Source organism: Apteryx mantelli, chromosome 2 (assembly GCF_036417845.1).
Source record: "Apteryx mantelli isolate bAptMan1 chromosome 2, bAptMan1.hap1, whole genome shotgun sequence".
In the NCBI taxonomy this organism is placed as follows: domain Eukaryota; kingdom Metazoa; phylum Chordata; class Aves; order Apterygiformes; family Apterygidae; genus Apteryx; species Apteryx mantelli.
The window spans coordinates 119,889,300-119,904,249 of record NC_089979.1 but is presented as its reverse complement, the minus strand read 5'-3'; the positions used below and the strand labels follow the sequence as shown (position 1 = coordinate 119,904,249).

The window sequence follows — 14,950 nt, the reverse complement described above, 5'->3', positions numbered from 1 at the left end:
ATTAAGAAAGCCTTGTTTTAGTATTTTTCTGCTAATTTCACCATGTTCTGCTAAGACTCAGAACGAGGCAGGAAAGACTTCAGCAAGAAATAAGGGAAGGACATAAGCATAAAATAACAACTAAAAAAAAAAAAGATGTTAAAGTGTAAGGTTACATTACAGAAAAGTAGAACTAAACCACTGGACGCATTTGGAAGGAAGGTTAAGATATTTCACCAGGTTGCCAACATACCTGACGCTGTCCAGCTGGAACTGTACATCCATATGTCTACCAGAAAGCTGACTCATTTCCTTCTCTTGCTTTTCCCTAAAGGTGCTATACTCCAGTTTCACAGCAGACAGCTCCTTATCTGCAGACTGCAGCACAATGCGCAAATCATGGACCTCGCTTGTTAATACTGTTGAAAACCAAACAAACATTTTAGTTTTCCAAATAAATAAAATATATGCTAGATACAGGAAAATGAACACTGCAGAATGTCACGTGAAAGCCTCTCAAAACTTTACACATTTTCAGTAGAATTAACCTTGGAAATAAAACAAAAAAGGGATTTATAAAAGGAAAAGGTCTATTAAATGTAGACTTTGAAATAAAGAGTAGAGACAGAATCAAAAAGATTCTAGAGGATATTGGAAATTTCTGCATTTCCATAGACTGATAATGGATTTTCCCTCTATTTTTAGTTAATATTTTCTCTTTAAATACTAATATTCTCTACTCCTTCACATTCACAGTCAAAGAGTAATTATCAATATTGTATACTGTGCAAGAGTAGGCAGATAAAAGGCTATTCTGGCAGTATTACACATTTTTTTTCTTTAAATCAAACCTGTAAGACATTTAGTATCTTAAACCAAAACAGCTACTTGTCATGTGCCATTCTTAATTCAAAACATTAAGGTTCCTCAAAACTTCACAGAGAATTTCTGTGTTACATTGACTTACTATCAGTCTTGCTCTGAGTGTCTTGAAATTGCTTTTCAAGCAACTTTATCTGTTCAAGGAGCTCCTGGCACTCTTTATTCCAGTCATTTCTTTCTGATGAAAAAAGCTTAAGAGAAGAGAAGTAAAATTTTTGAATGGAAGGGAGCATAGGAATGGCTAAGTCAGGCTTGTAACAATAATAATGTGTTAAAATATTTCTTTAGCTGATTATATAAAGATTAATTTTCTGGTAAACCTGACGTAGTTTGGTAAACCTGAAATCCATACAAGTCCAACAAAAATTATTTCAATACAACTGAAGAAGTGAAGTTATCTAAGGAGAAAGTGTTCATTTAAAAGCAATCCACAGCTTGGGAGATGAGTGCTGTTCCAAAACTGAAATATCTGGAACAGGACTGTTACAGGAAGAGTTCAAGCCTTCTTTGTCATTTTCTACGTTAAAATCAAAACAACTAATTAAGGAAAACTTGTAAATATTTTATATAGTAATGACACTTCAGTTCAGTTACAATAAGACAAGCAGTATTTTCAACATTCCAAAGTTTTCACAGTTTTTGGTAACTATTGATGTTTCTCAGAAAATCATGAGGTTGGCCAAATATAAGCACAGACATCTTGTCTATTGCTTATGTTCTGGTTTAAGAGCAAGTAGGCTCAAAATTGCACCATATTTCTTAAACTACAGTGTTAATTGTCGTCCCTGTCTTTCTGCCCAGCCCTGGGCTATGATTCTAGTAAATTTTTCAAAAGAAAATACAAGCAATGCTTCAGACCTCACTGAAAGACACAATAGTTTGAGTGTGATAGATTTCAGCCTGTCATATATATGTATAGACACACACATACACATATACATACATACATGCACACACACTCACAGAAGTCCCTGCATTATACTGTTCTCTCACCTCCTGTATTTGTGCAGAATGATGCTCTAGCTTATTAATATGCTGCTGAAGTTTTATATTCTTGCTTTCCTCTTCATCCAGCTTTGTCTGCATTGTGCTCAGTTGTTCCTGCGACACAACAGACATTCAAAATTAGAACACCTGTCTTCGAGTTATTCTCACATGCCATATGGCAGTCTGTGCATACTAAATATAAAAATGTCAACTACTTTAATTTTTTGTGACCTGAAACAACAGAAAACAGAACATTCAGAATACCTAAGTGGCTGATCTCTCTCCTCTTGCTGACTAAACTGCCAGAATACAAGGAGATCCATCAGACCACATATGGACTGAATCCTACAAACACTTGTGTGTGCTTAGTCTTCAGGCACATGCTTATCTTAGAGAAATAAGACTTTAAACAGAAGTTATTCAAAATATACACTAGCTAAATTTCTTACAGATCTCTGCACTATGGTAAACAAAGAGGGATTTTGGCTGTTCTGCAAGGTTTTACACACACTGAAGTTAGTTCCATATCCTCAGGAGGAGTTCAGCTAAATTTGTAGTGCTCTTCTATTCAGGAAAGGTACAACCCAATTAAGGTATAATGGCAGGCAAGCAATATTTGGCAGGTTTCTTCAAAAAACCTAGTTGTATATTAAGCTCGGGTGTTGTTCCAAATGCATTTGTCACAGACTTACCTAGAAGTTTCCTTAAAAACAAGCTATCAGGGCAGAATAGTGAAGTTTAAATGTCCCTGAGTATCTATGAAACTACAGTTTGCTGAGAAATGTAAACAAGACATTCCCCAGACAGAATGCATAGCAAGTTTCAGCTCCACACATCATTAAGATATCAGCTCCCAATCACTTTCAATATTTCCACTCTAAGTCCTCTTAAGGACAATGTATAATTAGAGAATTGTTTCATGAAGCCTTAAGTATTTGTCAAGTGCTTCAGTTTTACAGTTAAAACACAATCTTGTTGGGGTGGGGGGGGAGGGGAATGGGATGGGACAGGACAACAAAGCTATTTCCTGACAAAACTTGCTCTAAAAATAAGATATATACTTCAGTTTTATTCAGAACATTCACCTGTGCCACTTTGAGTTCCTCCGCAATGGCCTCATATGCTTGTTCATTCATCTCTGGGGGAACGGGCTCTTTAAAAATGTCATCCATCATCTCTCCAGAACGCTGAAAATCTTCAGAATGATAATCTAAGATTTCTGGGCTTATTCGAGGCACTAGGCGAGACCTTAGCTGGTAGGCTTTTGTTGGAGTGGTTATGTTCTGTTATAAAAATTACAAAGCAGTCTTTATTTTAACTATAAAACAGCATTAGGCTTTGTCTGGCAACATATTTAACAGTTTATAAGCAGAATGAAATAAAACGCTTAAAGCCAGTCACAATTCTATACCACTACAGTTTTTCAGATTTGTCATCTGATTACAAGTAGCAGTGATTCAGAAAACATTTCAGAATAAAAACCAGCATTTTTAGTTTATCACAGAGATTATATGCCAGAACACTAGTTAGGTAAAGGATCATACTAATAAAATCTCTGTTCTCAAGCAATTCATAAGTAATTATGTATGGCTTTAAATGCACTTCTTGTACCTTAAGAGTTTCTCTATGTAGTTTGTGTAATTGAGAGACTTCTCGGCGCTTGTGTGCTTTGGTTGCCTCCAAAATGTTTTCAAGATGTTGGTTTGCTTTCCGAAGGGATTGAAGCTCTGATTCCAGTTCCATATGCTTTTTCCTGTTCAGAAAATATGTTACTACTGTCAAAAAGCTAGTATGCTCACCATCATCAATAAAAATAAGGTGCCATATTGGCAGTGAGCATCATACTGAAGCTGAACTCTTGCCCACACCCCCTAACACCCTCCCAGTTAAAAGGCTAGGAAGCTTATTTCTGGTTGCACAATGAAGAAAATACACAGATAACTAAACATGTCAGAAAAAAATCCATTACATAGTAAGAAATAAGCTGAGAGCTCTGCAATTCCTTTTAAAAGAAAGGGATATCACCCACACCAATGTGATTTTAAGATTTAAAAGTGTTATCCAGTTATATGAGAAGTCTGAACTGGTGGTGGCCAGGATTAAAGAAAATCCTTTAAAGATTCCCCCCCCCCCCCTTTTTTTTTTTGAAATGCTGCTCTATTAAGATTATTTTGTAAAGGGTACTTTAACTAAAAAAATCCATCAGTTGAACAGAAATTTGGGAATATTTTTCAGTAGGTATTTTGCAGAGCTGCCTGTTACTACTGTGACAGTTTGCCTTACTGACATAATAGCAGGGTCAAAGTCTACAGACGAAAAGAAATACATTTCACCTTTTGGGAGTTTAATGCTATCACTTTCCCTCACAATTTTAGAATCTGCAACAAGATTCTAAGAAAAATGCCAGTAATTGATTTCAGTGTCTCTAGAGTGCAATTCTAGGGGCACCAGGCAGAAAATGTACTTCCATTTCTGCCTCCTCACAGTTTTAGGTAAAATAGCTTTGTAACGTCCTTTTCTCACATTCACGCAGTTGTCACTTGTACTGATTTGTACAATGTAGATGCAAGCTAAAACAAACAAAAAACAGGTCCCTCTTGCCTTCCAGGTGTATACTGTGCTTGCTTGAAATGCAATTATTTTTTCTTGTATCTGAAGGCACAGGACCTGAATTTTTCAAAAACTGAGTTGAATCAGATTAAGCCACGTGTTTGCATGTGAATACACATGTAAGTGAAGGTATTATCAAGGCCTTTCACACTATCTTGTGCCGGCCTCATGGAGAACAGTGACAGTAAAGTCTCTACTACATTAGTAAGGACAAAGTAGACCCTCATGTTTAGATGCCAAAGCAAATGGACATTAATGAACAGTTGATGCTGTGTCTTCACTCTAGTTTGATTTAAATCTCTGTAATACAGTATAATAAGTCTTGGGATGATGGTGTTAGTGCTTTCTTAAAAATCTCTGAAGAGGAGACAAAAATTATCAGATTAGCCAAAAATTTTCTGGAGTGCTTGGATTCTACATTTACGGAGATTACAACTTACAGCCTTAAAAAGGCTATAGTAAGTAGTGTTGCACTGAAAAATGCATATGGAAATGCATCAATTATTATTACCCATCACTGCTTCTATCTCTAATATGTCAGTTACTGAAAATACTTCCAAAACACACAGAGTGAGCCAAACACTCCCTGTTCCGTTAAGTGGGTGCCTATCAGAATTTCAGAGGATGTGCGTCTCCTGCATACTGTGAAGCATTGTTTTGTATCTTAGCATAAAGAGGAGCTTGTGGAAAGAAAGAAATTTGCCACAGTGCAGACATGCCTTCAGGGCGCTTTACTGTTCCTTCCTAGCCCGTAACTGGGATGAATTGGAAAGGATTTTGTGTCTATGTCCTGTTTTTCTTAACTCTTAAATGCAAAAAACATATTTAGGCTCTATATCCAGGATCTGAGCCTAATTTTTTATATCACTACTTATATTAATCTAAAAAAAGACATTCAAATATTAAAGACATTTCTATACTGTTTTGTCTCACTTGGTTAGCTCTTTAAATTCTTCATATTCTTGTTTTGAACTTGCCAGTTCGCTTTGAGTATGCAGCAGACGTGCTTTCAGCCTTTCAACAGATGCCACAGAGTTGCCCTCTACTGATATGGTGGTGGAATATAAGTGATGACCTAAAGAACAAAATATATACCCTCTTAAAACAGAGTAGCTTTAAAAAAAGTTTTACCAAAATAAAAGCATTTGCAGGCTTTCGAACAGAACAAAATGAGTAGTTGCAACAGTCCACATGAAAAAACGAGTAGAATAATTAGTATTACTACAGCCTTCATGACAACTAAGAACAGCAAAACGAGATTAAGGATATTGTTCACATGATGCACTGGAATCCAAATCCCCTATAGCTGTACTTGCATGAAGGCCAACATGAAATAAAATGAAGCAAATATGTTTCAAAGTCTTCAGGTATCACTTTGAAGAAGGGAAAAATACGTTAAGACAGACATAAATCAACACTACTTTTCACACAACAGAAGGAGTAAGCTATTTTAGCTCACGAAAGCTTTAGCATATTTTTACCTCCAGTATTTTTCTCTGTGGCTGAAGCTTCCAAAAAAGCTTTTTCTAGCTCTGCGATTGTCTGAGCATCAATTTCTTGGGCCCTTTTCACCGATTGTAAAGAACGAAGCCTTTTATTCTCCTCTCTGAGGTTATGGTTCTCCATGGCATACTTAGCAATTCGTGGGTGTTGTTCTATCTGCAATGAGCAATATTTTTTTCAACAGTTTTTATTTTCCAGATAATGCTATACATCTAGCTGTTGTGCCACTACCTTTAATAAGCATTACATTGTAACAGAAGAGAAAGGGGGGGGGGGGGAAGCATTCCTTAGAGTGGTTAAAACCACCTAAATGTTTTTTGTTTGTTTGTTTTCTTACTCCCTTGGAATTTACTCTCAGAAGACAGCAGGTCCATATTTTCCTTGTTTATTCTTTTAGCGCTAATAAAGCCCTAGAAGCTTTTCTTGCTGCCCTTGATATTCCTTACCACTTTTGACTTTGAGCTTTGGCTTTCCTAATACTGCATGCCCTAGCAGTGTTTCTGTAGTCTCCCTTGAAGCCCGTCCTGGCTTCCATACATGTCCTTTTTTATTTTTTGCTTTGGAGCTCAGTCAAGAGTTCAATATTGAGCCAATCTGGTATCCTACTACATCTACTCATTTACCTAAGTATTGAGATGTGCCTGTGCTTGGAGGAAATTTTCTTTAAAGATATACCTTCTCTCTTGAGCTTCTTTGTCCTTCAGAGCTGCCTCTCAAATGATCCCACCTGCCAGTTCCCTGAAGAATCCAAAGTCGGCTCTCCTGAAGCCCTGGGTCTGTACTTTGCTACTTGCCTTCCTCACTCTCGTCAGGATCTGAAGCTCCGCTATTTCATGGTCACTTACCAAGGCCATACCATGGATTACACACCCGTGACAGTTCCTCCTTGTTTGTGGGTAATAGATGTGGGACAGCACCACCCCCGCTTGGCCCATCTAGCATCTGTGTTAATATCCTTCAGAAACTTGCTGTTTTAGTTGCGTTCCACTGAATTGCCCTTTCAGCAGATGTCAGGGAGGTTAAAGCCTCCCACAAGAATGAGGATTTTAGATTTGGAGACTTAAGCCTTAAGTTGCTTAAAGGAGACTTTGTCCACTACCTCCCCTGATGAGGTGGCCTGTAGCAATACATAACATCACCCTTACAGGCCTCTCCTCTGATGCGAACTCACAGGCTCTCAAACCAGCCCATTGCACCTTCCCACAGAAGAACCCTAGGCATTTGAGGTGCTCCTTTACTTATGTAAAGGGAACCCCCCCCCAACCACCCTCTCTTTCCCCCACCTGCTTTTCCTAAAAAGCTTGTATCCATCCATCACAGAACTCCAGTCACATAAGCTATTCCCACAAAATGAAATTGCTTTAGAAAGGAAAAATAAACAAGCACCTGTTCTCTGAGTGTCTGCAATTCCTCCCTCAATTCATTGAGGAAATCATCTTGCTCTTTTGGCAGCAAACTTCCACCAGCTTCTTTATGTAATCTCTCCAAGCGAACAATATGGTCTTCCCGGAATTTAACTATCATTTTATTGGACTGAATAAATTTCTCCTTCTTGGCACAGAGATCTTCTAGTTGAGCAACTTTCTCTAATAAAGTCTTAAAAAGCACGTATATAGATTAATCGAAAAAATGACAGTGACACACTAGATGAATTTCTAAGGTGCACATATCGCACATATATGCATATCATGCAGAACTCACAATTAACAATAACTTACATAAATAAACAAAGACTACATTTGCATAGTCTGTGGTTCGTTTGGAAGAGATCTGTTGAGAGCAACAGCTCATACCGAGAACCCAAATTTCACTGCAACCAGCTGTACTTATTGCAGAAACTTTACTCTGAAGAAGCTCTAGTACAATCCTGGGGACTAAATATCCATAAATAGTGAAGCACATCAGAGGCACTCCTGAAGTGCATCTTTCATTCAGTTTCTTCCAAAAGAAATCCAGTTTGCACGATCCAGCACTGCCTCATGACATGAACCAAAGCACAATAAATGGGGATGATTGGGAGATTTGCTTCAAAAAACCTCCACACTGCTGATCCAAACACACACTTACAGACTCAAAACTAAGTAAAACAAAACCTGTTGTTCTGTTCAAACTTCTGCTAAAGAACCCCAAGCCAACCGACCAAGAAATCCCTAAAACTAAGCCTGCCAGGAAAGTTACCTTACGATTTGTCTGAATTTGAGATGAAAGATTTTATCTCAGATTTGTCATTTGACTAGTTCCTCTGCTACCAAACCTTGCTGTATTTGGACAGAGTATTTTTATTCAAGAATGAAGAAAAAAAAATCATGAAGAGAGTGGGTTTCAATATGCTTGCCAGTCTCTCATCACAGAGTACACAGGATGCACTGCAGGAATATTAGTGCTTTCTTACCTTCTTTTCACCTTCAGATTTCTCCCAGAACAACATTGCTTCAAGGAAGTTGTTAATGTAATTTAGGTTTTTCTTCCCTTTTTCAACAGCACCTGTAGGGAAAGTCAAAGAACCAAATGTCATATTAAGATATCAATTAAAAACAGGTTTTCCTGCATATATAACATAACAGTTATTCCTAGAAAAAAGTAATTCTTCTGCAAAGATCATTTGCCATATCCAGAGCAAAGAAATATTTAGACTGTAATTCTTAGCCACCTGCTAATGCTGCTAAAGAAGAGACAGCCAATATACATAATCGTATCATTAAAAAAAACCTCAAGCATTAAATAGCTTTAAGATTAACTTTATTAAAAAAGAAAGGAATCGACTTGTTCAGCTGACAATATTTATAAAATGCAAAAATCCTTCTGAAATGAATTTGATAATACTAAGACAATATCGGCATTATTATTATTGTATTTTGTACACATTGGAAGTGGACTAACTGTTTTATAAAAAGGAGATTCAGGAAAATTAGTGAATCAAGTGGACAATTAATGATTTATTCTGGATGAAAGTGTCCCCACAAAGGATTAAAAGGGTTTAACTAATCCACTTTAAAAATTAATTCCAAATAGTTTTCCTGAATATTCTCGTGCAGCCAAAGCCATACTCATTTATAAAATACTAAACAGCATAGTATCTAGGTGCATTATAACTACCCCATTGTAATTTAATATTTAAAAAACACCATCATGTTTTTAAAGTAGCTAGTAAGCAGATTTCACACTTTTGTAAGTGTGATCCAGTGTTACATACATCATGATTTAACTGCATACACTAAATAGCTCTGATGTATTAGGTACTGCATAAAATCTCTCTTCAGCCTTTAAGCATTATTGCTTGCTTTCCCCCAGAACTCTTATCCACCACAGGAGTAACACAGCAGTTTTGAGCCCTCTGTCAATATTCAGGGACAGTGACATAGATTCAGTGTCCCACATAACGACTGACTTTTTTTATTGTTTAAATTTGTATGATCGCAGAGCAGCAGACAAATAATTTTTCCTTGGAAAAACTGACCTACACATGCTTTACGTAAGTCAAGTCCTTCTAACTTCTGAAGTTGAAACTCTCAAAATCCTCTATTTCTTGGTAATGTCACAGAAGAGTTGACTCAGGAACAAACTAAGTTACAAAACCAAGTTTACTACCTTGTAATAAAACATCATAAAGTAGCATATTTCAGTGAGAAGTGTATACAGTAGGAAGCTATGCTAGGATCTGTATTGCAAATGCAATGGTTTAGTGAAAAGCTACTGGAAGAAAAGTTTACACATTGATAAAAAAATTACCATTTTACATTAAAAGGGATCTTTTATTTGCAGGTAAATATCCTTCCAACAATCTCACTGAAAGGGTAAAGAGGGGAAGATGGGGAAAAAAAAAAATCCAGTCTCGAGATTAAAAAGGATGCAGATTCAACAGGCATTATCAACAGCTTAGTGTCTGCACCCCTAAACTTAAATGCACAGTCAATATGCAAACTTTTGGTTACTGAAAAAGACCGAACAGCTTAAGTCTTACAAACTGGTAGAAAATCCTAGATATAAGAGAAACATAGCCCAATACACAAACTTGTAAGAGGGAGAAAGATAAAATACCACCAGGTTAACAATTTCTGAAAAATGTTATATACAAATACAGGCAATGGACTCTGCAAGACAAATGCAGTTTCTGTAGGCCAGTCTCCACAAACAAAAATATTAATTGTTCAGCAACTTAATGATTTACCTAAAGCTCCAACACTCTAGGCTGAAAAAGAAAGTTCTCTCCCCCTACCCACCTCTTACCTTGAGATACAGAAATATCATGCATGGATGTCATTGAAGTAAGTTGAGCAAGCTGCTCTTTCAACTTCTTGACCTCAGCTTGCAGCTGGCTCACATTTCCTTGAGTGTCTTCATTTACCACAGCCTTTCATAAATATTTTAAGAGAAAATTAGGAAGAGTTACAAATAAAAATCTTAAAACTTATAGGATAATAGAAAACTCAAATACTGCAAAGCGACATGTAACTACCTACAAGTCTTTCCATCTTAAGGAAAAAGAATTCATGGGAAAAGCAATGTTCAATTTTCTGAGAAGCCAGTAAATTATACTTTAGCTAAAATCACATTCAAGTAAAAGTTTAATGTTTGTTGAAGAATTTACTCTGGAACTTTTTTTTTTTTGACTAAAGGCAAGCAGTATACAGCAAAGACAGAAGAGTTTCCAACCAGATGTCAACAAACTTTCAAAATCCACTTAAGACAGAAGTTACTTTCTTGGATGTTGGCATATATAAGAACTAGATGCACTGAAATACTATCAAATCTAGTTTTTTTCATGAAAATTTTAAATTTTAATACAGATATACTTACATTTTGTACATTTTAATGGAGTGCTCAAAGAACAAGCAATGGATTAAAAAAATACCATTTGCTAACATTTTATTATCAGCCATTGCCTATTCTCCAGCTGTTATACTCTATTCATAATAAAAAGCAAACAAGTCCTCTTAAAAAAAAAAAGTCACATCATAAAAATATTTAGGAACGCAAATTTAGCATTTTAAAAATAAGCTACATTTATTTGAATTACTGATAGCACAAGAGTATTTCAAAGCAGCTATCTTGTTTGGAGATAAACATGTAATTTAAAAGACAAAAAAGTTTGTTGACACAATAAAAACATTGAATAACTCCTACCTTGTTTTTAATCAACTTTGCTCGCTGAGCAAAATTAAGAGTGGACAGTGTTTCACCAAAACATCTGGATCCAGGATGAACATTTGCAATGATACAGGTTTTTGCATTACCACCAAGGGAATCCTGTTTGAAAACACGGAAGTTTGCTTTATTTGTGGGTTTTTGGTTATAGCAGGAAGACATCACCTTCCTTCTAACAGTTAGGTATCATTTTGAATAAAACGCAGAACAGGTTTTTATTTAACAAATCTCTATGCTGCTTAAGTTTCTGAAACTTCATTTCTAACCTTGATATAAAGAATGAGACTAAGAAAAGGCTTTATTTGGGTTTTTAAAAACCCGATCTTGCATTATTAATCATCAATTTGAGTAACTGATGATTAGTACCACCCAACAACAGGGGAAAAAAAAATATCAGGGAATAAAGTAGATATTTCACTTTAATCTTGCTTATTAGCAGCTTGGTATCTGCACTATTTGAAGGTCATCTAGCCTGCTCATTGTTCTTACCAATCTTCTAATGGCAGTTGTCAACACCCCCCCCCCCCCAAAAAAAAAAAAAAACACACCAAAAAACCACCCCACAAACCCACACACAACCCACAAAACCAGAGATGATCCATGGACAATTTGACCAAAGAAATAAATGGAACCTCTCCATTTTACATACATGTTTTCAAATATCTCAGTGCAATTTATCAAGGACGTCTCAAATCTGTGGAAAAGGCAGAGGCTAAAAGCAATGTTTGAGACTAAGCCTAGTATTACAAATTAGCCCACAAGTTTCCACAGTGTTCTCCCTCTAGCTGAGACAGTCCTGTGTTTGTGGACTTCTTTGCAGAACAACCACCTAAAAAATAACCACTTAAGAAAATAACAGCTTATTCAGTTGCAATTCTCTTCCAGTTTCTATATATTTTAGATTGCGTTGGAAAAAAAATAATTCTTCCAAGATTTGTGCGTCTGAAATATACATAAAACTGGGAAGGAGGGCTGGGAAATTCTGCTGCGATCACAAAAGTCTGCGTTGTAACTAATCACTAACTAGTCATTATATTACTGTATTATAATACAAAGTTATAGTTATTATTCATAACTGGTTGCAGAATTTTCATAAGTGCTGGCATTCAGCAGAAAAATCCTTGACCATTCCCACCTTTGTTTACCTTGTTATTCATCTTGAAAAGAGCCCATGAGTTTTCAAATAGGAAACTGTAAGTTTATCTAATTCTTAACATCATACCAAACCTTAGCACACATAGGATAATTCTGGAAGTTTCTAAATATTTCAACATGCCCCTAAATATTACACTGTGATTACAGTATTTCCCAAATTGTAGGGAAGAAAAAATATGCTCCCTTTTCATTAACACATGCTTTTATTGTGCTTTTACATATCTGCAAAAATAAATTTCATGTCCTCAGTAAACAGCAATACAGAGATTACCAGTCTGTTTAGGCAGAAATATTTTGCAAGTTTTCTTTCACCCACCCTCCTACTTCAGGATATATATATATATATTTTTAAACTGAGAGGAAAAAGAATTGGAAACTGATTTGCAGAATCTCCAAAACAATCCAAGAATCCAGCCATCAGCAAAAAGATTTTGAAATATTGCTGCACGCAGAAACTGATTTTCCAAGAAACAGTAACACATTTTTACGGACCCGAGTTCAGCTTTTTGGAGTGAAACCCCCCAAACATTTTCCTCCTACCTCAACTAGCATCTAAGATCCAGATGATATATATTACCCGTAGCAGAAAAGTGAGCTTGGAATCCCGGTAACAAATGTGTCTCTGTTTTCCATTACCCACATCAACAAGTGCTGTGATTACTTGGCCCAGGCAACTTAGTGATCGATTTATGTTACCCGCTTCCTAAAAAGAGGAGAGAACAAAAGTGAGCAGATTCTCTTTCAGGGATGGGATAGGACAACATGTCTGAAAGGAACCCCCCCCCAGATGTTACAGAACTGACCTTCAATCTCAATCCTTCTGTATGGGTGTCTTTTTGTCTCTCAGATCCTGCCAAGTCTACCAGGTTGAGCAGGGAAGACCGAATGTTAACAATCTCATTGTTTTTCTCCATTGATTCCACTGTGATAGTGAAAACTGCATGTGATCTTGAGGATTCTCTATTCATTGAGGTAGATGCTACACGACGATTTCTCCAGCCCATAGTTAATACCTAAGCATGAAAAAAACAGTATCAAGTATCTCAGACTGTACCCAGCAGTTACGCAAAGGTGAGATAAAAGTATAATAGCTGTCAAAAACTCCAAGGACAAAGATGTTTTTCCAATAAGAAAGTATTTTAAAAGTAAAAAATACAGCAGCAAACTTAATAAAGACACTAATTATAATACTCACTTCTTTCCTCCAGTAGTGCAGCTATGGTTTGAGAGTATAACATATCCAACAGTGGTGTATGTTAACAGTACACAAGTGGAAAAAATATTTAAAATTGCAAAAGTACTGTGTCCTCGCAATCTTGAAAGAATAAACCTGACAATTTGTGGAACACACACACTGCCCAATTAGCCCCAGATACTGTTTTCTGTTGCTATATCAGAGATGTATAGCGCAAGCATTAGGGAAAGACTACTGCTATTGCAATTCATATATGTCAAACTGCAGAACCATATGATTTCTTACATCTGTGAGACAGTCAGGAAACATCTCCTAGAAACAAAAGAGATTTTTCTACTGTTTTTTTCCGAAGATAGAGGTAGTGGAAGAGGGTGCCACAGACACTGTTCAAAAATAGATACTTTAATCAGATGGAAATATTAACCAAATCAGCAGAGAGATGCATAGTCCAAACATTAAAAAGTGACAAAAGGACTACCTGGTACGCTTCAGCAGCAGATGACAACACCTGTTCAACAGCACCATCAACAAAGACTCCTTTCTTGATGTGTTCTCTCAGAAAGAGTCCAGCTGAAGCAGAATCTAGCAAGTCAAATATCTGTTCATTGTAGATTTCAATAAATGAGCATTTGCAGAGAAAACTCTTTCCACCGCCAGCCTGAAAAACATGGTAATTTGCACTATAAACAGATTGGTTTTAAGTCTGGCATTGTATGGCAGCGAGTTTCCTTCTATACACATAAAGTAATAGTTTGCATACATATTCTGTATATTAGATACCTCTGATGCCCAAATGATAACTGTCACCCAGAAAGCCAGGTGCATTTATAAACTCAAAATATAAGCATACTTGAGTCCAAAGAAAGAATACTGTCATTCAGCAGAGTATAATGAGCAACACCTGCATCTAAATACTGATGCAAGACAGCTATAAGTCAGCAGATTTAACTGGCACACACCAGGCTTGCCAAACAAATACTGACCATGCCAATCTTAAATTTGAAACATTACTTTCACTGCAATAAGTATAAAAATAAACATACCTTTTCTTTTTCACGTTCAATTAGAAAAAATAAGTATTCAAAGCTCCGTGGAATTACACCTCTCAGACTGTGAGTGAAATTATCAGAATCAGATGGTCCTAAAGAGATTTTTAATCAAAAAAGTTGTAATTAGTTAATACTGTTCAATAATGATTGATCTTTTCGAGATACCTTATAGGAGACTTAAGCAACCAGGTTTTATTCAATTTATGGCAAAACACTGAATAAACACATCAAAATCACCTTTCAAAATCTGAGATATTCCATAATCAGATTTAAACGTAGTCTAAGTGATGCCTGTGAAAGGTAACACAGACTGATAAGATAACACAAGTCTAGAACAGCATAAACTACCTGGACTCCCATAGAAAACATACAGATGTGCAGGCATGCTAACACAGGTGCTGTAACCCTGATCTGAAGAACCAGAAAAAAGGCCCTACGCTCACTT

General features: G+C 36.4%; 1 protein-coding gene across 3 annotated transcripts in view; it reads right to left on the bottom strand.

The window, feature by feature from the left end:
- Positions 1 to 14,950, bottom strand: part of KIF15 (kinesin family member 15) — a 38,360-nt gene that overhangs the window by 16,768 nt on the left and 6,642 nt on the right. For all 3 annotated transcript variants that reach the window (XM_067291359.1, XM_067291361.1, XM_067291360.1), the window contains exons 6-20: positions 14,500 to 14,597; positions 13,935 to 14,114; positions 13,065 to 13,274; positions 12,839 to 12,964; positions 11,086 to 11,208; positions 10,189 to 10,312; positions 8,354 to 8,445; positions 7,348 to 7,557; positions 5,940 to 6,117; positions 5,392 to 5,533; positions 3,460 to 3,601; positions 2,934 to 3,131; positions 1,855 to 1,962; positions 947 to 1,052; positions 233 to 398 (exon numbers count right to left, since the gene is read on the bottom strand). In XM_067291359.1, the coding sequence (XP_067147460.1) occupies positions 233 to 398; positions 947 to 1,052; positions 1,855 to 1,962; positions 2,934 to 3,131; positions 3,460 to 3,601; positions 5,392 to 5,533; positions 5,940 to 6,117; positions 7,348 to 7,557; positions 8,354 to 8,445; positions 10,189 to 10,312; positions 11,086 to 11,208; positions 12,839 to 12,964; positions 13,065 to 13,274; positions 13,935 to 14,114; positions 14,500 to 14,597 (2,203 nt within the window). The remainder of the gene's footprint in view (positions 1 to 232; positions 399 to 946; positions 1,053 to 1,854; positions 1,963 to 2,933; positions 3,132 to 3,459; positions 3,602 to 5,391; positions 5,534 to 5,939; positions 6,118 to 7,347; positions 7,558 to 8,353; positions 8,446 to 10,188; positions 10,313 to 11,085; positions 11,209 to 12,838; positions 12,965 to 13,064; positions 13,275 to 13,934; positions 14,115 to 14,499; positions 14,598 to 14,950) is intronic.